This window comes from Schistocerca piceifrons, chromosome 4 (assembly GCF_021461385.2).
Source record: "Schistocerca piceifrons isolate TAMUIC-IGC-003096 chromosome 4, iqSchPice1.1, whole genome shotgun sequence".
Taxonomy (NCBI): domain Eukaryota; kingdom Metazoa; phylum Arthropoda; class Insecta; order Orthoptera; family Acrididae; genus Schistocerca; species Schistocerca piceifrons.
Window position 1 is genome coordinate 302,192,967 of NC_060141.1, and position 23,811 is coordinate 302,216,777.

The following is a 23,811-nucleotide window of genomic DNA, read 5'->3' on the forward strand; positions in this document are numbered from 1 at the left end:
GGCACTCTGTGGTTTAGACATTATGACTGGCAGTACTCTACAGACACTTTTACTTATCTGCTCCTACTTCTGTAAATAGCAACTGCTATTTTGGAAATGTAGTCATTGTAGAACTTAATAACTCTGCTTGTAGAAGAGATGGAACAGTTGTAGCATTGGAGTGTGCTACATAGCATAATTGTAGGAACTGTGGCAGCATGTCGACTTTTATCCCTGTTGGGCATAGGATCCCCATTGGCACCTGTATTTCACAAAATCAAAGTAATCCATGATTGACAGCTCTCTCTGTGGCGACTGGAAACACCATTATTGAATGGATATGACACACTGTGGAAGCAGAAGATAGTCCCAGTTGCCGAGTGCCATTCGGAGGCTGCTGTTCAGAACTGAGGAGGCACATCATGGCAAATGATGTGCCTGAGTGATGGAGGCCTCTTGTGGTAAAGCTATATACTGAGGATTGAGTGTGTACACAGTAATTTTCATAGATCAAATCATATTTCAACTTACCAAATGTCCACTAAAACTATACTATTTTAAATTTTAAAAACTTTTGTCTCTTACCAAAGGATATGCTGCAATGGTTAAGTCACTGAACTCATGTTCTCTGAGAGTAGGATTCAAATCCTGTTCAGAGAGATATAGGTTTCCCATAGTTTCACTTCAGATGAAAGCTGGAATTGTCCTTTTGAAAAGACAATGTCGAAGCTGTGCTTCTGTTGAATTTCTAATGAATTCTTCATCAAAAAACTGTAAAACCCTCGCCTTTGTTCCTTTTTAAAATCTATCATCCTCCTTCTGTTTATTCTCAACTTGAATATGATTATACAATGTATGAATCTGCAGGCATGTGTAACTCAAAGTAGTTAGGTACTGTTCATCTTAAGAGGAACAGCCATGTGACCTCTAGTTACCCAAGAAGAATGAGACAGCATATCTTGGTAATGACACCTGTTTTAAGGATCTAGCCACTGCTGTAACTATTGACATAAAATAATTTCACCAGTAAATCTGATGAGTAGTAGTTTAGAAGTAGACATATGTCTTACACAGTTTGACATTGTAGATGTTAAAAGTCTCAATCATAACAGGAGCAGTTCACTGACCTGGCTGATTATAAGACGCAAACTAATTTTAGAAACAAGAAAATACAAGAACCATTGCACTACCTAATAATGTAGTTAAATCAGCTATTAAGTAATTTTTTTATCATCATCGTGATTTAGTATATACTCCTCGATATAAGCAAGTCAATATCCTTGGATGCTAATTTGTTTTTACAGGCATGATTTCATAAAGCAGTTAAGTAGATGATGAGATGATGTCACTGCCGCCAGAAATTCTTCATTGGCTCAGATTTGGTCAAACAGTGTACTAACAGAGACAATGATGGGGGAACATTTTTGATACCGTACCAATATTCAAAACCAAGGAAAGGTTTCCTTATTTTGGGTACCAGGACATGTGAGAAATGGGGGAAATAATATTTCAGACACAGTAGCCAAAGATGTCTGCAGAGATACTTATACTATATCCCTGCATTCTCTGATCTCTTTACTGAGAAGGAAGCATTTATGAGTCTGAGGGAGGAAGAGTGATTGCAAGTAATATACAACAAGCTGTAAAGTCACTCATTCGTCCATGGTACCTGTCCTGACTCAGGACATTACTTGGAATCTCACACCTACCTTTGCAGATGACAGGACTCAGTAGATTGTGGTACCTTATGTCCCTCCTCCATGGAACTCAACTTTGATTGCTGAGCAAAGATAATCAGTATTATTATTAATATGTACTATGTTTTTGGATGTGGTCCGCTCTTAGCAAAACACAATTTTGTTTTTTACCCCAAACTTGTTTCACTGCAGTTGCAGCATCATCAGTGGGCTTTTATTTTATGGCTGTATGGCTGTTAAACATAAAGAATGCTCTTTACTGTTTGTAAACATGTAAATATTGGTTTTTAAATTGTAATTACAGATTCTTGAAGAACGCATAAAATTATCTATTCATACCTTTTATTCGCATAGTGTGGTTTTCCTGCTGTATTATGTTTTTACAGTGTCTGTTTTCTTTTACAATTTTTGTCATCTGCAACCAAATACAACTTAATGTGTACAAAATATCTAAGCAAAAATTACGATGTGGAAACTATTGTGGCTGTGTCTGAAATTAATTAAATTTATGTGGAAGCTTGTATGTGTACCTGTGTGTGTGTGTGTGTGTGTGTGTGTGTGTGTGTGTGTGTGTGTGTGAAGATGAGGAAAAAAGAAAATGTAAGTGAAACATAATGAAAATACACACACACACACAGGTGCGCGCGCACGCATGCAGGGGGCTCACCGTTCTTTCGTGGGTTCATGTGTGGCGCACATGGGGCCCCAAGCTATTGCAGAAAATTCTTCTTTCCCTGGCAGCATTTCCTTCACCCTGCCTTCCCTCCCTATCTTTGCTCCTTTCCTGTTGTCACCACCTTCCCCTCTCTTGGTGTTCTGATTTATGTTGACCTGGCTATTCACCTGGTTTCCTGTATTGGTTGCAATTTTGTTCCTTTTGCCTATTCTTTCATCCTTTAGGTCCCCGCTTGAGGTTTGACCTCCACTTCAAAATTTCCTGTTTTTAGTGTGAGCCATATGGGAAAGAACTCCCTCTCTAGCATCTATGATGTGGATTCCTTTCCCCGCTTCCTTCCCCTCTCCCTTCCCCACTGTAGCCCCATTCCACCCGCTAGGTCACCAGCATGTATAGCCAGTCCATGTGGTGGGGCTGTTATGTACCCATATGTCTGAGTGCACTGACAACACGGGGATCACACTACTGATATCTGAGCTGTACACTCCCCCTGTATGCCAAGGAGTGGTTGCTTAACTTCTTGGGGCATCGGAACACCTGGCAATGGCCGTCGTGCCAGACGACCACTGCTGTGGCTAGGTGACGCCCATGGGTAGAGCGCCTGGTCGGAGTGGATGGTATCCAGGCAGATGCTTGGCACATGAAGCATATCAAACTCCAAAAATCTGGCTGTTCTCAAACAGCTGTCTCTTCAAATGGTGAAGGATCATTGAATGCTGCTTTGTATGACCTGGCAACCTTCCCTTCCCTGGCTACACCATGGGAGGAGGGCCAAGCTCGCCATCTTGTGATGAAACCCTTTTTCCCTTACCTTGTTTGTACTAGGACGGATGGGGGCACATTCCCACTGTTTTTTATTGAGAATATCAAGGATAAGTTTAGTGAAGTGGAGTCTCTTAGTAAGATGCGGTCGGGCTCCCTCTTGGTCAAAAATGCTTCTGCCACCCAATCCACAGCTCTTTGTGCCTGTGATCATCTTGGCAACGTCCCGGCGTCTGTCACTCCCCACTGATCTATGAATATGGTCCAGGGAGCTACTTTTCCTAGGGTCCTCATCCTGCAAACTGATGACGAACTCCGGCCTAATCTGGTGCAGCGTGGCATTCATTTTGTTCAACATGTGCAGAAGGGTCGCAAAGACAACCACACCAATACTGGTGCCTTTATTCTGGCTTCCCAGAGAAGGGCAAGGTTATGTGCTACAGGATACAAGTCCTTGGATCACCTATCTTATGCTGAGGCTCGTCAAAAGTATGAGAGACTCCATCCAGTGTCACTATCTTCAACTTTTGCCTCTGTTACTTCATTTCCTCCTCTTCCCTTGTCCTTATCCCAGCCCCGTCCCTCTTTCTCTCCCTCTCCCATGCAGTTCCCATGACCTCCCATCAGGGAGCCACTCCCCCGTATCAGCCAAAGAAGTGCCCCCCTTCTTCGGCATCTGCTGGTGATCAGGTTCCCTCCCGGTACCCCTCTCCCCAGTGTCTCTCAGGCCAGAAGACTCTTCCCACCATTCAGCCACGAGCCACACCATCTGTGCACCCCAAGGTCACCCCTCTTTCAGTTCCAGATCTTGCAGAAGCCTGTACTCTCTCTGTGCCCTGCCCACCCCCACCTCAGAAAGAGAAGAAGAAGAAACATAAATCCCAAGACAAGGCACCCCCAGTGCTCCCGGAGGTGCCATCTCCCCCCTCATGACCTGAGTCTGATACTGGCTAGTTTCTAGCTGAAATCTAGATCTGCCAATAAAATTTAAAAGTACGACTGATAGCTGATAGCTGAAATCTATTATTTACAAGTCGCTGAGTGTAACAGCCTTCTGAATGGAAGTTAACCTGATGAGTCTCATACCTTATTTATGGATGTAACCCCACCTTTGTCGGTGATGACTACTGACTGAGTGACCTGACCTCCCCCCTCAGCTTCTTCATGTCTATCTTGGACTCTCACCACAAATCATACAGTTGACTTGCAACAGATACTATCATCACCTACCCCAAATGCAACATCTTGTCCCTTCCTATTCTGTGTTCTGTCTTGTTCTTCAAGAAACACAAAAATGGTTCAAATGGCTCTGAGCACTATGGGCTGGTCATCAGTCCCCTAGAACTTAGAACTATTTAAACCTAACTAACCTAAGGACATCACACAACACCCAGTCATCACGAGGCAGAGAAACAAGAAACACATTTCTGTGATGAACACTCTCCAATATTTTGTGATTATCAGGCATTCTGTCAGAACTGTGGTGGCCCCGGGTAGCATCTGGTGGGGTCTGCACTTTGGTTTGCTCCAATGTCATTAGTAACTGGATCTCCCTATGTACCAACTTGGAAGCGATAACAGTTCGAGTGCACACAACTCCGGCAATCACCATTTCCAGTGTCCACCTCCCTCCAGGTAGGCCACTTCCTTAAATTACACTGTCTACCTTAATCCTTCAACTCCTGCCCCCATTTCTCCTCCTTGGGGACTTCAATGCCCACCATCCACTGTGGGGGAGTGTCACTTCGACAGGTAGGGGTATCCTAATTGACCAACATATCATGGATCTCGATTTGCCTCTCCTTAATGATGGTTCCACTACGCACTTCAGTGCTGGTCATGGCACCTTCTCTGCTATCGATCTCATGATCTCCTCCCCTACCCTCGTGACTTCCCTACACTGGTCATCCCATGATGACCTTTATGACAGTGACCACTCTCCAGTGATTCTATCATTCCCCTGCTGCCACCAGGCAGACAGGCCCCCACATTGGGCATTCCGCAGGGCCAATTGGCCTTTATATACATTTGCTGTGAACTTTGACACACATAGGTTTGCTGTGAACTTTGACACCTCCCTCTTGAATTCTATTGATGTAGTTGTGAAAGGCATCTCTGCCACTGTTTTTCATGCTGCTGGTACTGCTGTCCCCCTATCCACAGGACCCTCTCACCGCCAACTGATTTTATTTTTTATTTATTTACATATCAAGTTCCTTAAGACCAAATTGGGGAGTAAATCTTCAAGCTCATGGAACATGTCAGTACATGAAATTACAGCATAAAAGTAATAACAGATAAAAAGAAAAAGTTTATGAACCCAAAAGAAGTCAGTCCATAAGTTTAAGTAAAAGCAATCAACAGTACAACAAGAACCAGCTTACTTTTTTCAAGAAACTCAATGACAGAACAGAAGGAGTGACCCATGAGGAAGCTCTTCAGTTTCAATTTGAAAGTGCATGGATTACTGCTAAGATTTTTGAATTCGAGTCATAGCTTATTGAAAATGGATGCAGCAGTATACTGCAGATCTAAATGCAGGTTTGATTTCTGCCAAGAATTAACTGAGTGAAAGCTGATTATTCTTGGAAATAAGTTAATATTGTTAGCAAGAAATGGCAGTAATATATATATTGAGAAGCCAATGTCAAAATATCCAGACTCGTGAACAGGGGTTGACAAGAGGTTCGTGGACTTACACCACTTACTGCGCGAATCACCGATTTCTGAGCCAAAAATATCCTTTTAGAATGGGAAGTGTTACCCCAGAATATAATACCATATGGCATAAGCAATTGAAAATAAGCAAAGTGGACTAATTTTTGTGTCAAACGATCACTCAGTTCAGATACGGTTCGAATAGTAAAAATAGCAGCATTAATTAAGTCTTTGAACACGATCCTCAACGTGGGCTTTCCATGATGGTTTACTATCTATCTGAACACCTATAAATTTTAACTGTTCAGTTTCACTAATCGTATGCCCATTCTGTGAAATTAAAACGTCAGGTTTTGTTGAATTGTTTGTTAGAAACTGTAGAAACACAGTCTTACTGTGATTTAGCGTTAGTTTATTTTCTACAAACCATGAACTTTGGTCATTAACTGCTCTATTTGAAATGGAGCCAATGTTGCACACAAAAACATCCTTTACTATCAAACTAGTGTTATCACCAAACAGAAATATTTTAGATTTACCCATAATACTAGAGGGCGTATCATTTATACAGGGTGTTACAAAAAGGTACGGCCAAACTTTCAGGAAACATTCCTCACACACAAAGAAAAAAATATGTTATGTGGACATGTGTCTGGAAATGCTTACTTTCCATGTTGGAGCTCACTTTATTACTTCTCTTCAAATCACATTAATCATGGAATGGGAACACCCAGCAACAGAACGTACCAGCATGACTTCAAACACTTCATTACAGGAAATGTTCAAAATGTCCTCCGTTAGCGAGGATACATGCATCCACCCTCTGTCGCATGGAATCCCTGATGCGCTGGAGAATGGCATATTGTATCACAGCCGTCCACAATACGAGCATGAAGAGTCTCTGCATTTGGTACCGGGGTTGTGTAGACAAGAGCTTTCAAATGCCCCCATAAATGAAAGTCAAGAGGTTTGAGGTCAGAAGAGCATGGAGGCCATGGAATTGGTCCGCCTCTACCAATCCATCGGTCACCGAATCTGTTGTTGAGAAGCGTACGAACAACTGAAATGTGCAGGAGCTCCATCGTGCATGAACCACATGTTGTGTCGTACTTGTAAAGGCACATGTTCTAGCAGCACAGGTAGAGTATCCTGTGTGAAATCGTGATAACATGCTCCATTGAGTGTAGGTGGAAGAAACTAAAATGAGCTCTGACATGGAAATTAAGCACTTCCGGACACATGTCCACATAACATCTTTTCTTTATTTGTGTGTGAGGAATGTTTCCTGAAACTTTGGCTGTACCTTTTTGTAACACCCTGTATAAATAAGGAACAGGAGTGGCCCCAACAATGATCCCTGAGGCACTCCCCACCTTGACCGTACCCCACTCAGAGACCCCACATCATAGCCATTCTCAACATTGTGAATAATGACCTTTTGCTGTCTGTTTCTACAGTAAGAGATGAACCAATTGTGAGCTACTCCCCGTATTCCATAATTGTCCAATTTCTGGAGCAATATTTTGTGATCAACACAATCAAACGCCTTAGTTAAATAAAAAATATGCCTATAATTTGAAACCTTTTGCTTAACTCGTTGAGTACCTTGCAGAGAAAAGAGAATATAGCATTTTCAGTTGTTAAGCGACTTCTAAAGCCGAACAGTACATTTGATAGCAAATCATGTGATATAAAATGATCGATTATCCTTACATACACAGCGTTTTCAATTACTTTAGCAAACACTGATGGCATAGAAATAGGTCTAAAATTGTCTACATCATCCTTTTCTCCTTTTTTATAAAGCAGCTTTACTACTGAGTACTTTAATCATTCAGGAAACTGACCATTATAAAGGAAAAATTATAAATATGGCTAAATATAGGGCTAACATGTGCAGCACACTACTTTAATATTCTGCTAGGCACTCCATCATAACCATGAGAGTCCTTATTCTTTGGTGATTTAATTATTAACTCAATCTCTCCCTTGTCTGTATCACAGAGGAGTATTTCAGACACCAGTCTCGGAAAGGCATTTGCCAAGAGTCTTAGATTATTCCCTGTAGAAGCTAAATTTTTATTTAATTCACCAGCAATGCTCAGAAAATGATTGTTAAATACTGTACATATGTCTGATTTATCAGTAACAGAAATATGTTTACTGCAAACTGACTTTACATCGGAGACGTTGTGTTGCTGACCAGACTCTTCCTTCACAACTGACCATATGGCTTTAATTTTATCCTGTGAATTAGCTATTCTATTTGCATACCACATACTCTTTGCCTTCCTAATAACATTTTAAGCATCTTACAGTACTGTCTGTAAAAGGCTACTGCAACTTGTAACTACTTCTAACATTTTGGTATAATTCCCACTTTTGTTCTACATGATACCCTTATCCCACTATTCAGCCACCTGGTCTGCCCATTACTGCTAGTACCCTGTTTAGAATGTTCTAATGGAAAGCAACTCTCAAAGAGCATGAAAATGTGTTAAGGAAAGCATTATGTTTATCATCTGTGTTATCAGCACTATAAACATCCTGCCACTCTTGTTCCTTGACAAGTTTTTAAAATACTCTCTATTGCTGTTGGATTAACTATCCTACATAGTTTGTGACATTTGTTTGAGTACAAAACCCTTTTAGTGTTAAAATTTGTGCATCATGGTCTGAAAGGCCATTCATGCATCTAGTAATGAAGAATGAATAAAAATATTGTCTATGGCTGTGCTACTGTTCCCCTGCACCCTAGTTGGAAAAACACAGTCTGCATCAGATCATATGAATTTAGGAGATCTACCAACATCCTTTTTCTTGCACCATCATACACAAAATTTATACTGAAGTCACCACATATAACTAATTTCTGGTACTTCCTACAGAGTGAATCGAGAGCCCTCTCTAGCTTGAGTAGAAATGCTCTGAAGTCAGAGTTAGGTTACCTATAAACAACAACAATTAGGAGTTTAGTTTCACTCAATTCAACTGCCCCTGCACAACATTCAAATATCTGTTCAGTGCAGTGCCATGATAGGTCTATGGACTCAAATGGAATACTGTTTTTTATGTACATAGCCACCCTCCACCCCACAAGGCAATCCTTGAAAAACAGCCAGATAAGCTGTATCCTGATAAAAGAAGCCCCTGAATTGTCAAATTATTTAAGTGGTGCTCCTTGGTGGACCAAGGATGTTGCAGTCACTGTCCAGGACTGCCGACAGGTGCTGTAGCGATTTAAGCAACATCCTTCACAGACCAACCTCCTCGGTTTTAAGCGTCTCCATGTTAAGGCTTGTTATCTTATTAAGTGGAGTCAAAAGGAATGCTATGAGTGCTATGCTTCCTCCCTGGGGATGCATGCCTCTTCATTGCACGTTTGGTCCAAGCTCTGTAACCGTCTAGGCCGCCAGCAACAGTCAACTGTCCAGGGTCCGAACCTCCGAGGTGCTCTGAGCACTGATCCATTGCGAAGGACCTAATTGAGTTCAGAAAGGGTGGGCTAAGTACATTTAGCGGTGTCATGTTTGATGCTGTTAGAAGTAGTTTATGTTGTAGCAACTGAAGTAGATAGTTCCTGTAAGTTAATATGGATAGAGGTCATTAGTCATGACAACTGGAATAAAATAGTAATTCGATCCTTTTACTGACTTCCCAAATCAAATAATACAATTGCTGAAAAGTTCAAAGAAAACCTAAGTCTAATTTCAAACATGTACCTGACTCATACAATTATAGTTGGTGCCGACTTCAATTTACCCTATGTTGGCGAAAATACATGTTAAGATCCGGAGGTTCGCATAAAATATCATCCAAAATTGTGCTAAATGCATTCTCTGAAGATTATTTCGAGCAACTACTTCATGAGACCACTTGAACAGTAGACAGCTGTGAAAACACTATTCATCTCTTAACAATAAATAATTCTGAGCTAACAATGAGCATGTAAATGGATACTTGGTTTAGGGAATGCAGGCTTGTCTTAGCAAGACTGAATACTGTAACTCCCAAATCCATCAAAAATAAACATATTCAAAAAAGCAGATAAAAATTTACATGACACCTTCATCAGAGACAGTCTCCATTCCTTCCAAATTGTCCGCAGCTCATGGTCTAGTGGCTAGCATTGCTGCCTCGAGATCGCGGGGTCCCGGGTTCGATTCTCAGTTGGGTTGGGGATTTTCTCTGCCCGGGGACTGGGTATTTGTGTTATCCCCATCATTTCATCATCATCATCATCATCATTATTCATGACTGTGGCTAGATTGGACTGTGTAAAAATTGGGACTTCGTATGGGCTCTGATGACCACACAGTTGGGTGCCCCACAAACCAAACATCAACTCCTTCCAAATTAACAGTGTAGGTATACACCAGATGTTGCTTGAATTCAAAGAAATAGCATCAACAGCAAATGAGAGATTTGTACCAAATAAATTAACAAATGACAGGGCTAATCATCCATGGTACACAAAACAGGGGCAGAATACTGTCACAGAAACAACAGAAAAAGCATGTCAAATTCAAATGAACACAAAACCTTCAAGATTGGCAATCTTATATGGAAGCTTTAAATTTAGTGTGAACTTCAGTGTGAGATGCTTATAATAGTTTGCGCAACAAAACTTTGTCTCAAAACTTGGCAGAAAATCCAAAGAGATTCTGGTTGTGTGTTAAGTATCCTAGTGGCAAAACACAATCAGTGCCTTCTCTGCATGATAGTAATGGAAATACTATCAATGATAGTGCTGCTAAAGCAGAGTTACTAAATGTAACCTTCTGAAATTCCTTTACCAAAGAAGACAAAGTAAATATTCCAGGAGTCAAGAACAGCTGCCAACATGAGTAACTTAGAAGTAGATATACTCGGAGTAGTGAAGCAACTTAAATCACTTAGAAGAGCAAGTCTTCTGGTCCTGATTGTGTACCAGCTATTTCCTTTTATAGTATGCTGGCACAATCATATAAAATCACCCGCTCGACAAGAGATCCGTACCCAAAGACTGGAAAGTTGCACAGGTCACACAAATATTCGAGAAAGACAGTAGAAGTAATCCACTGAATTACGTGCCCATATCATTAACATTGATGTGCTGCAGGATTTTGGAATATATATTGTGTTTGGAAACTACAAATTACCTCAAAAGCAACAATCTACTGACACATAGTCAACAAGGATTTGAAAACATCATTCTTGTGAAACACGAAGTGTTGGGTGCTATCAACAAAGGATTTCAAATTGATTCCTTATTTCCAAATTTCCAGAAGGCATTTGACACCATACCTCAAAAGCATTGTAATCAGATTGTTTGCTTATGGAATATCATATCACTTATGCATCTGGATTTGTGATTTCCTGTCAGAGAGGTCGCAGTAACTGATGAAAAGTTATAGAATAAAACAGAAGTGATTTCTGGCATTTCCCAAGGTAGTGTTGTAGGGCTCCTGTTCCTTATCTGTATAAACGATTTAGGAGAAATCTGAGCAGCTGTCTTAGGTTGTTTGCAGATGATACTGTTGTTTATCATCTAGTAAAGTCATCAGAAGATCAAAACCAGTTGCAAAATGATTTAGATAAAATATCTGTGTGATGTGAAAATTGGCAACTGACCCTGAATAATGAAAAGTATGAGGTCATCCACATGAGTGCTAAAAGGAATTCATTAAACTTTGGTTATACAATAAATCAATCAAATTTAAAGGCCATAATTCAACTAAATACATAGGAAATACAATTACAAACAACTTAAATTGGAAAGAACACACAGGAAATATTGTGGAGAAGGCGAAGACTTCTTTTTATTGGCAGAACACTTAGAAGGTGCAACATCTCTACTAAAGAGACTGCCTACAGTACACTTGTCTGTCCTCTTTTGCAGTACTGCTGTGCAGTATTGGATCCTTACCAGGTAAGATTAACAGAGTACATCAAGAAAGTTCAACAGGCAACATGTTTTGTATTATCAAGAAATAGGGGAGAGAATCTCATCGACATGATACAGGATTTAGGGTGGACATAATTAAAACAAGGACATTTCTTGTTGCAGCGGGATCTTCTCATGAAATTTCAATCACCAACTTTCCCCTCTGAATGCGAAAATATTTTGTTGCTGCCAACATACATAGGAAGAAATGATCGTTATAATAAAATAAGGGAAATCAGAGCCTACACGGAAAGATATAGGTGTTAGTTTTTTCCGCACTATGCTTGAGAGTGGAATAACAGAGAATTATTGTGAAGCTGGTTCAATGAACTTCAGAGTAGCCATGTAAATGTAGATGAGTGGTTTAATTTCCTTGCATCACAGTTTTTCATTACTGTACAGAGTATCTCTATGGTATTTTAAAACTTCAGTGTATTACAGCACTTGAACAACATTTTTTTACTGTTTCAATAAATACTTCTTTAGTCACAAACGTTATCTAATTAATTTGCCTTCTGACTCTGTCCACAACATCCCTTCCACAACATCCCTTTGTTGACTGTGGCAAAAGTACACTCCTGGAAATTGAAATAAGAACACCGTGAATTCATTGTCCCAGGAAGGGGAAACTTTATTGACACATTCCTGGGGTCAGATACATCACATGATCACACTGACAGAACCACAGGCACATAGACACAGGCAACAGAGCATGCACAATGTCGGCACTAGTACAGTGTATATCCACCTTTCGCAGCAATGCAGGCAGCTATTCTCCCATGGAGACGATCGTAGAGATGCTGGATGTAGTCCTGTGGAACGGCTTCCCATGCCATTTCCACCTGGCGCCTCAGTTGGACCAGCGTTCGTGCTGGACGTGCAGACCGCGTGAGACGACGCTTCATCCAGTCCAAACATGCTCAATGGGGGACAGATCCGGAGATCTTGCTGGCCAGGGTAGTTGACTTACACCTTCTAGAGCACGTTGGGTGGCACGGGATACATGCGGACGTGCATTGTCCTGTTGGAACAGCAAGTTCCCTTGCCGGTCTAGGAATGGTAGAACGATGGGTTCGATGACGGTTTGGATGTACCGTGCACTATTCAGTGTCCCCTCGACGATCACCAGTGGTGTACGGCCAGTGTAGGAGATCGCTCCCCACACCATGATGCCGGGTGTTGGCCCTGTGTGCCTCGGTCGTATGCAGTCCTGATTATGGCGCTCACCAGCACGGCGCCAAACACGCATACGACCATCATTGGCACCAAGGCAGAAGCGACTCTCATCGCTGAAGACGACACGTCTCCATTCGTCCCTCCATTCACGCCTGTCGCGACACCACTGGAGGCGGGCTGCACGATGTTGGGGCGTGAGCGGAAGACGGCCTAACGGTGTGCGGGACCGTAGCCCAGCTTCATGGAGACGGTTGCGAATGGTCCTCGCCGATACCCCAGGAGCAACAGTGTCCCTAATTTGCTGGGAAGTGGCGGTGCGGTCCCCTACGGCACTGCGTAGGATCCTACGGTCTTGGCGTGCATCCGTGCGTCGCTGCGGTCCGATCCCAGGTCGACGGGCACGTGCACCTTCCGCCGACCACTGGCGACAACATCGATGTACTGTGGAGACCTCACGCCCCACGTGTTGAGCAATTCGGCGGTACGTCCACCCGGCCTCCCGCATGCCCACTATACGCCCTCGCTCAAAGTCCGTCAACTGCACATACGGTTCACGTCCACGCTGTCGCGGCATGCTACCAGTGTTAAAGATTGCGATGGAGCTCCGTATGCCACGGCAAACTGACTGACACTTACAGCGGCGGTGCACAAATGCTGCGCAGCTAGCGCCATTCGACGGCCAACACCGCGGTTCCTGGTGTGTCCGCTGTGCCGTGCGTGTGATCATTGCTTGTACAGCCCTCTCGCAGTGTCCGGAGCAAGTATGGTGGGTCTGACACACCGGTGTCAATGTGTTCTTTTTTCAATTTCCAGGAGTGTATAAGTGATTCAAGACTTCAAATTGTAGATGTTGTCAAAGGCCCCACGAAAACTCGATGTGTGGTAAAAGTCCAAGATTATATCACTGGAAAATCACCCGAGTGTGTTCTACCTCAGTTCCACCCATCCTTGATCAACTAGGGACACGCTTGACATCCTCACTTTTTGTTTTATCAGGTGTGTGAAGAAAATAATCAGACTTATTTTTTATCTACCAAAGTATTTATTTTTTTCAGACGATAATATTGGGTCCTTCGGCAGCTGTAAACCACCAGAGTCATCGTTCCCGTGTTGGCAGTAGCACTGAAAGACTTCAACTGATAGGGCCTTTAACATGTCGGTCACATTCTTTTGAATGATCTCCAGAGCCCCAGAATGACATATTGTAAGACACTGTTCAATTTTGGGAAAAGATAAAAGGACTCAGACCAGATGAATAGGGGTGCTGTGGAACAACAGGAATGCCTTTTGAGACCAAAACTTCTGTGATGGAAGTGGCTGTGTGGTGTAGGGTATTTTCAAGATGCAGCATCGTCTTAACTGTAGTGTCTCATCTCATTCAATTAACCATTTTCCTGAGCTTTTCAATGATGATGATGATGAGGATGAGGATGTTTGGTTTTGTTGGGTGCTCAACTGTGTGCTCATCAGTGCCCATACAAAGTCCCAATTTTTCGCACAGTCCACTTTCTTTACTGAGTCCAATTTAACCACTGTCACAAATGATGGTGATGGTGATGATAATGATGTAATGAAGAGGACACCACAAATACCCAGACCCTGGATAGAGAAAATCCCCAACCCAGCTGGGAAACAAACCCAGGACCCCGTGATCCAGAGGCAGCAACGCAAGCCACTAGACCATGAGCTGCAGACTGAGCCTTTCAAGGACATCATTATAAAACACTTGGTTGACAGTGTGTCCTGTAGGGACAAAGTCTTCATACATGATACCCCTACTGTCAAAAAAGCAAGTCAGTGCTGTTTTGATGTTCAATTTGCTCATTCAAGCTTTTTTTGGTTGAAGAGATATCTCTATGTGCCACACCTCACTTTGTCTCACGATCATACTTGAAAAATCCAGGATTCATCACCTGCGATCACACAACTGAACTAATCATAGTCATTGGAATCCTCTCAAGAAGATCAACACACACGTCTACTCGATTGTCCTTCTGCTCAGCTGTGAGGTTTTTCGGCACAGTTATGGCCCAAGTGTTTCACATGTACAAAACTTTGGTCAAAATTCGATGAACAGTGAAAGTGTTGTTAGTAAACATTGGTCTGATCTCACATGAGCATGCACATATTTGATGTTTTTGTCAGTTTCTGAAGTTGAAAATCTCCCTGAGTGAGATTCAAAATGGCTCTGAGCACTATGGGACTTAACTTCTAAGGTCATCAATCCCCTAGAACTTAGAACTACTTAAACCTAACTAACCTAAGGACATCACACACATCCATGCCCGAGGCAGGATTCGAACCTGCGACCGTAGCGGTCACGCTGTTCCTGACTGTAGCGCCTAGAACCACACGGCCACCCCAGCCGGCTGAGTGAGATTCATCTTCAACGTTTTCTCAGCCTTCCAGAAATGATTTTGGCAGCAGAAAACTTGTGAACTTTATAAGGAATGTTACCCACAGGCCTGTTTCAACTCTTCAAAAGTCACACTCACAGTGTCCCCAAATTTAAAACAAAACTTGATGGTATAATGTTGCTCTAAATTCTGCTGCTCCATATTTGTACTCATAACAAAAACACAACTTCACTGATGGTGGTGCTCTCAAAAATCACATGATGGCAGTGCAGAGCTGGAACTTGGACTGAGCACCTGGAAGGGATGAACACACCAGACTACACAAGCAGAGCAACACGGTTTTGCCAGATTGCTCACAGTGTTGTCAGTCTCATTACTTTTCTCATACACCTTGTATATATGAAATTGCTGAACCAGTGGTATAACGATGACCATGGGGTTACTTCCCATATTGTGTTCGGTAATTAGTTTGAAACTGAGTGTAATGTTTGATCTGAATAAATCATGTAAAACATTACTCCTTTCCTTTAATGTTATGGCTGGGCTTGTGAGTCTAAACCCATTGTTGCCAACACATTTAGGTTTTTCATTGTTTCCATAAAGTACTTATCGTGGATGTGGGGATGGATTCAAAGGGCACAGCCGATTTCCTTCCTGATATTTTCAATATTTGAACTTGTGCTCCATCTCTAATGACATCATCAATAGCGAGGCATTTAACCATAAACAATTCTTTCTGTCCTTAAACAGCTATTACTGTTCTGTAGTCTTCATATCATCTGTAACATACACAAACAAAACTTTTCATTTGTGAATTTCATACCCCAAAAACTATTTAAATTTGTTAGTTAGTCTGATTTCTGTGACAACATAAAATCATAAAATTCTTTTTGAGAGGTACTTTCATCATAATGTTGATTAAATTTACTAGTTTACTCTCATATTTATTGCATATACTGTAACGGAGAGCATGTACCTGTTCTTTTAAGTAATTTAAAATGGTGTTTCTTTCAGGACTAATCATTTTATGTTATTACATTGACCTCAAGCTTAAGCTGGCACATTTCCAATGCTGGAAGAAAAAGTAATGATTGATTAGGCACTTCAGTTTGAAAAAAAAATTGAGCTCTGTGGAAGAGAAAAGGATACGATCACTGAGAAAGTAAGCAATTGATTTTAAATACAACTACCAGGTAAAATATTGTTTCATGTTTACAGTTTTTTCTTTATCTATTTCAGATGTGTGATAGATGGTCATCTCACCTTCTTGTGTTTCTTCTACTGGTAATATGGTCACCAGAGGAAGTAAAAACTGGCAGAGTACTTGTTCTACTGCCACACATTGGTAAAAGTCATTTCATGGCATTTGAACCTTACTTGCGTTACCTCACTGCAGTAGGACATGATGTTGTCGTATACAGCCACTTCCCACTGAAAGATCCACCCCCTAATTTCACAGATGTAAGTTTGCTTGGCTCTAGGCATCAGGATTATGCCACAAATGCTATTCCACCATTTTTTACACTGTTGCCTCTGAAGGCTTATATCACTGCATTTTTCTTTGGGTTGGGAGGTGTTGTCCAGTGTGCAGAAGTTCTTGGCTCTAAACCAATGCAAGAACTTATGAAATCCGATGAGAAGTTTGATCTCATTGTTACTGAGCTTTTCAACTCTGACTGTGTGCTGCCCTTTGTACACAAGTTTGGTGCTCCCCATATAGCATTAAGCTCCTGTGTCCCTGTTCCAACGTCTCTTGATCGATTTGGAAATCCTGACAGTCCAGCATATATTGCAAATATGTTTCTGCCGCTTACAAATAATATGAACTTTTTTGAGAGAGTTTCAAACACTCTAATGTATTTATGGACAAAGGCAGTATTTTACATTATGTATGACATACCTTCAGAATTAGTGGCTTGGTACCATTTTGGTTTATCCATTCCAAGGCTTAGTAGCATAGCATACAACACCAGTCTGCTGCTCATCAATACACATCCTGTTATCAATTCTCCAAGACCATATGTGCCAAGTATAATTGAAGTTGGTGGAATACACTTGCCAAAAGTCAAGAAACTTCCACAGGTGGGTATTATTGTTTTTTTTTAATTAATGAGAAATTCTGAATATTTCTGTGTAATAGTGTAGCAATACTTGCTAAAGTACGTATTAATCAAAGTGTGAAAATAATGGAGTTACACCAATAAAAAATTTTGGAGGACTAACAGAAGTACTCATAATCAACCACCTGATGATATTTGGAAACTATAAATTTATTTCTGAACAAAAATTCAAAACGGAAATTGTTGGTGAGAATGTTGCAAGGGAAAGGAGAAATCTTATTGAAAATGGGGGGGGGGGGGGGGGGGTGAGAATGGGAATATTACTAACACAGGAGTAGCAAGCAGTGTTGTTTTATTCCTCCTTAGTACCTGCACTGTCTGTCTATGACCCTCTTTCAGGTGATGTTCCAATTACTTGTATCTAATTCATAAGAGTTATTGTCTACCAAAAACCTCAGCCTCACAAATGTTGGTCCTATACATAGGGCTGAAATTCAATAAAGCAGAACTGGTCAAAGACCTGCTCACCTTCCCCCAATCCCTATAGTGGAAACACTTTCTGACACTAACATCTCTGACCAAAACTAACCAAAATCCAATATGGAACCTTGTGTCTCCCAGTTCATTCCTCTGTCCAACTGTAACTGTTCCCTATTCCTGTCCAGTGTACCCTTGGTTACCTTACAGAAATTTCTTACCTTCAATCTGGCCTTATCCTTTTTTCTCAAACCCCTCCCAAAAACATAGGTCTCTTTGTGAAGGAAAGAAATCACTCAGAACATTAAGGCACACCTAATTTGATCACTCTACCTGCAGGCAAGAGCTCCACCACTGTGATGATGAACCACAGTGATTACCTGACAGGAGTTGTATGCCAACTGTCTCCCTTCCAGCTTCAAATCCTGTTGCAGTAATCCCATCCCAGAAGTCCAGCATAAGCTTCAGCACCTACTCAGATTATTAGAATTACCTCCAACCCATTACCCACAGCCTAACTTTCCGTATCAGAGACACAAACCACTTTCTTCTTTGGCCCTCTACCACGTCACCTCATTACCACTTGGGTCCATGTTTTTCACCACTGACACCACATTTCCCTTTACATCATCACCACCTATGAAACACTACCTTTACAATGTCCTATCAACTCCAAACCCACCATCTCATTCCTTACACACCTAACAAGCTACACTCTTACCAGTAATTGCTTCTCCTATAAGTGAGCAATATACAAACAAAACTGTACCATGGCCATGGACACCCACGTCATCATTGAAGGGCAACCTGTTTATGTGTCATCTCTCTTCCTAGCTACCTAAAATCACATTTACATCTCTTCTGCCTCTGCTAGTCATTCCTTTCCCTGTTCCACTTGCAAAAATAACTGTCTATATGCTGTAATTCCTCTACATAGCCTAATTCCTCTTATCCGTTTTTTGTGGTCCACCTCACCTGCAAGATGTACATTGACGGTGGTAGAATAATTCTGCAGTCAGCCACAAATGCTGTTTCTCTAAACATTATCAATAGTGTTTCATAAAAAGAACATTGTCTTCCCTCCAGGAATTCATACCTGAGTTCAGGGAGCATCTTCGTAATACTCATGTGCAGATTGAACCTACAATAGCAAATCTAGCGGCATGCCTCTAAGTTGCTTCAATGTTTTCCTTTAATCTGACGTGATGGGGATCCCAAACACTCAAGCAGTACTCGGAGATGGGACTCAGAATTCTGTATGTGGTCTCCTTTATACAGGGTATTACAAAAAGGTACCACCAAACTTTCAGGAAACATTCCTCACACACAAAGAAAGAAAATATGTTACGTGGACATGTGTCCGGAAATGCTTACTTTCCATGGTAGAGCTCATTTTATTACTTCTCTTCAAATCACATTAATCATGGAATGGAAACACACAGCAACAGAGCGTACCAGTGTGACTTCAAACACGTTGTTACAGGAAATGTTCAAAATTTCCTCCGTTAGCGAGGATACGTGCATCGACCCTCTGTCGCATGGAATCCCTGATCCGCTGATGCAGCCCTGGAGAATGGCGTATTGTATCACAGCCGTCCACAATGCGAGCACGAAGAGTCTCTGCATTTGGTACTGGGGTTGCGTAGACAAGAGCTTTCAAATGCCCCCATAAATGAAAGTGAAGAGGGTTGAGGTCAGGAGAGCGTGGAGACCATGGAATTGGTCTGCCTCTACCAATCCATCGGTCACCGAATCTGTTGTTGAGAAGCGTACGAACACTTCAACTGAAATGTGCAGGAGCTCCATCGTGCATGAACCACATGTTGTGTCGTACTTGTAAAGGCACATGTTCTAGCAGCACAGGTAGAGTATCCTGTATGAAATCATGATACCGTGCTCCATTGAGCGTAGGTGGAAGAACATGGGGGACAATCAATAAACCACCAACAATGCCTGCCCAAATGTTCACAGAAAATCTGTGTTGATGACGTGATTGCACAATTGCGTGCTGATTCTCGTCAGCCCACACATGTTGATTGTGAAAATTTGCAATTTGATCACGTTGGAATGAAGCCTCATCCGTAAAGAGAACATTTGCACTGAAATGAGGATTGACACATTGTTGGATGAACCATTCACAGAAGTGTACCCGTGGAGGCCAATCAGCTGCTGATAGTGCCTGCACATGCTGTACATGGTACGGAAACAACTGGTTCTCCCATAGCACTCTCCATCCAGTGACCTGGTCAACGTTACCTTGTACAGCAGCAACTTCTCTGACGCTGACATTAGGGTTATCGTCAACTGCATGAAGAATTGCCTCATCCATTGCAGGTTTCCTCGTCGTTCTAGTTCTTCCCCAGTCGCGAGTCATAGGCTGGAATGTTCCGTGTTCCCTAAGATGCCGATCAATTGCTTCGAACGTCTTCCTGTTGGGACACCTTCATTCTGGAAATCTGTCTTGATACAAACGTACCACACCACGGCTATTGCCCCGTGCTAATCCATACATCAAATGGGCATCTGCCAACTCTGCATTTGTAAAAATTGCACTGACTGCAAAACCACGTTCGTGATGAACACTAACCTGTTGATGCTACGCACGTATGTGCTTGATGCTAGTACTGTAGAGCAATGAGTCGCATGTCAACACAAGCACTGAAGTCAACATTACCTTCCTTCAATTGGCCCAACTGGCGGTGAATCGAGGAAGTACAGTACATACTGATGAAACTAAAATGAGCTCTAACATGGAAATTAAGCAATTCCGGACACATGTCCACATAACATATTTTCTTTATTTGTGTATGAGGAATGTTTCCTGAAAGTTTGGCTGTACCTTTTTGTAACACCCTGTAGATGAGCTACACTTTCCAAAAATTCTCCCCATTAACCAAAGTTGACCATTTACCTTCCCAACTATAGGCACAGTATTTAATCAACATGACTGTGTCAAGCAGTACACATCTAATACTGTTTTCAAACATTACAGGATTGTTTTTCCTTCTCACCTGCATTAACTTACATTTTTATTCATATAGAGTAAGCTGGCATTCATCACACCAAACAGAAATTCCATGTAATTCATTCTGTATCCTCCTACAGTCACTTAAAGACAACACTTTCCTGTACACTACAACATCATCAGCAAAAAGTCACAAGCTGCTGCTCACCATATCCTTCAGATCATTTATGTATATAACAAACACGAACAGTCCTATCACATTTCCCTGGTGCATCCTGCTGATACCTGTGTCTCAGATGGAAACTCCCCATCCTGTTGCCGTCATATTGTGCCCCATCAGGCGCCAGGCCACATGTGAAACCAGTCCTATCAAAAACCAATTCTGCTGTAACTTTTCCACAGCCTTTTATGTGGGCATGACCATCAGCCAACTGTGTACCCAAATGAACAGCTACTGCCTAATTGTGGCCAAGAGCAAAGTTAAACTAGTGGTAGGCTCAGAAAAGGTACTCTATATATAGGAAAAAAATTAAATTTATGCATAAAGAAATGTATGTTAATAATACAGGAGACAGGTAACAACTCACTGAATAGTAGGGGCACTGAGTTGTCAACAGTCACACAGACAAGGCTGTAAACAAGTTGCAACATAAAACTACTCAAGAAGCCTGCAACCATGGTATAACATTTGAGAGCACTTCTAACACTGTTGAATAGGTCAGTTGAAATAAACTGGTCATTTGTTGTTCCAAAAATTTATACTGACACGTTTTGGGTACAGCCCATCTTCAGAATGTGTGCCAAATGAAATGTAATGTCTTAAGCCCAAGCATAACTTACAAAAGTCCTTCAGAGTAAAGGTACTGAAAGCATTATAAAATATACAAGGTAAAATAATTATACCAAAGAAAAATTTTCCTTCATGCAAAGTATAATGTGATGTATGCTTCCTCACCGTTAGTGTTCCAAAACCAAGGTATCAAAATATGCCACCAGGTGGCATTGCTGTATGGATACAGTGGCATCACTAGTGTGCACAAAAATAAATGAACAACTTGATTACACAATACTATTGAAAATTTGTAAGAAATAGGAAGAAAGACGTATATGTAAAACTAAATAAAATAATTCAAAATTGCAATACAGTGATTCAAACTAAATACAATAATTCAAAATTATACACACAAAAGTGCATTAAGCTTCACGTAGTTCATTAGGGAGAGAAAGGATAACAGGAGAGGTGGAAAAAGGGGGTGCTGCATATTGCGGCATAACAAACCAATCACAATTCAAAAATCATGTAAAAACAAAATTATCTAAAGCAACACACTATGTACTAGATAAAATACACACCCATGTAGGCTAGTGGATAAAGCGAGACATCAGGAATGGAGAAGAAGCATCTTTATTACACAGAGTGGTGCTACTACACTGACAAAATATTTATTATATCACTGAATTAACTAGTAAACAAGGAATCCATAAGCAGTATAATGCTTTTACAAGTAACATTAAACATTATTACATCAACAAAGTCTTTTCCATAGCACAAGGCCATTTAAACCTTGTCTTTTTCACTACTGTTTAGTTGCTTTTTAAACAAGTATGTCAGTAATTTTATGTTTATTGAATTTTAATTTGTCAGCTTCGATCATGATGGTACTTCATTTTGTTACTTTGTGGATTTTTAAGTATATGTGCTGGTGTTCAAAGAACCCATTGTTTCTACACGTATTTGGACATTACATTGTAGTACTTTGTCTCTTATTCCTGTTGGATTATTGACATTGTATCCTGAACCTCTATGATCTGCATGACCTTATGCTAACCTATTTGTAAATACTTTCAAGTTTGTATTGTGTTTTTACTTCATTGATGTAATTATGTTTAATGTTGCTTTTAAAAGCTTATACTTCTTATAGATTCCTAGCCGACTAGGTAATTCAGTGATATATTAAATATTTTGTTGGTACAGTGTCACCATTTATGTATTAAATATGCTTCTTACCTGTACCTAATGTATCCCTTTATCCACTAGCCCACTTGGGTGTGTACTTTATCCATCATATTTTATGGGGTATAAGATACTGTGGACAGTATGACACACCATAATTTTTAAGCATTTTTAATAACATTTTTACCAGTTATATTATTAGATTGCAAAGCCAGACAAAAAAATTCTTAGTTTATAAAACTGAACTGACTTTTAAAATCCCTGAAAATCATTATTTGTACTATCTTCTTCTTCTTCTTCTTCCTCCCCCTCCTCGTTGTCATCATCGTTTTCCTCTTCATCTATAAGACGGTCTTCACTGCCATCGAGAGTGTTTCTTATGCCGCACTTCTTGAAAGAGTTAACAATAATGTCTTCTCTCACTATAGACCACAACTGTTTTATCAACTGACACACTTGTTTGCTTGTAGTTCATTTTTAAAGCTCCCTTCAGTATGAATTCTTGTTGGGTTTCATCCATCATCCATTTGTTCCATTTCTCTTTTATATAAACTTTAAATGGTTTATTTACTGAGACATCAAGAGTTTGCAATTGTGAAGTAAGTCCTCCCGGAATAACAGCAAACTCTGTACTTCCCAGTCTCAATTTCTCTTTCACAGAAATTTTCAAATGACTACTAGATTTATCCAGCACAAGAAGACAACTCTTCTTCAATAAAGCACCTGTCCTTCTCTCCCACCCTCTGTTAATCCCTAATTTTATACCAGCCTTGTCCATCCAACTCTTGTCATGTACGTGAACAACAATACGTGGCAGTATTTCGGATGATTTTGGCATTGTTTTGTGCTTGAAAATTATCATTGGATTAAGTTTAGTACCATCAGCACAATGTGGAAGGGCAACATTTTAGTGTATTTTTTCATGTCCACTTGCTTTTATACGTACAGTTTTAGTGTGTTTCATGGCAATAGCTCTGTTAGTCAGAAAATCAAATGTCAGAAGAGTTTTGTCCGTAGTCACTGTTTGGCTTAGTTCCACACTGGTTTTCTTTCAGTGTTGAATAATAAAATGATGGAAAGATAATATTTTGTCTTTATGTGCTTATGGCATTTTCTGAGATAGT

General features: G+C 40.9%; 1 protein-coding gene across 3 annotated transcripts in view; it reads left to right on the forward strand.

Moving 5' to 3' along the window:
- LOC124795091 (UDP-glycosyltransferase UGT5-like) overlaps positions 1–23,811 on the forward strand; it is a 79,058-nt gene that overhangs the window by 10,882 nt on the left and 44,365 nt on the right. For all 3 annotated transcript variants that reach the window (XM_047258922.1, XM_047258923.1, XM_047258924.1), the window contains exons 2-3: positions 16,246–16,393; positions 16,471–17,313. In XM_047258922.1, the coding sequence (XP_047114878.1) occupies positions 16,471–17,313 (843 nt within the window). In that variant the 5' untranslated portion in view covers positions 16,246–16,393. The remainder of the gene's footprint in view (positions 1–16,245; positions 16,394–16,470; positions 17,314–23,811) is intronic.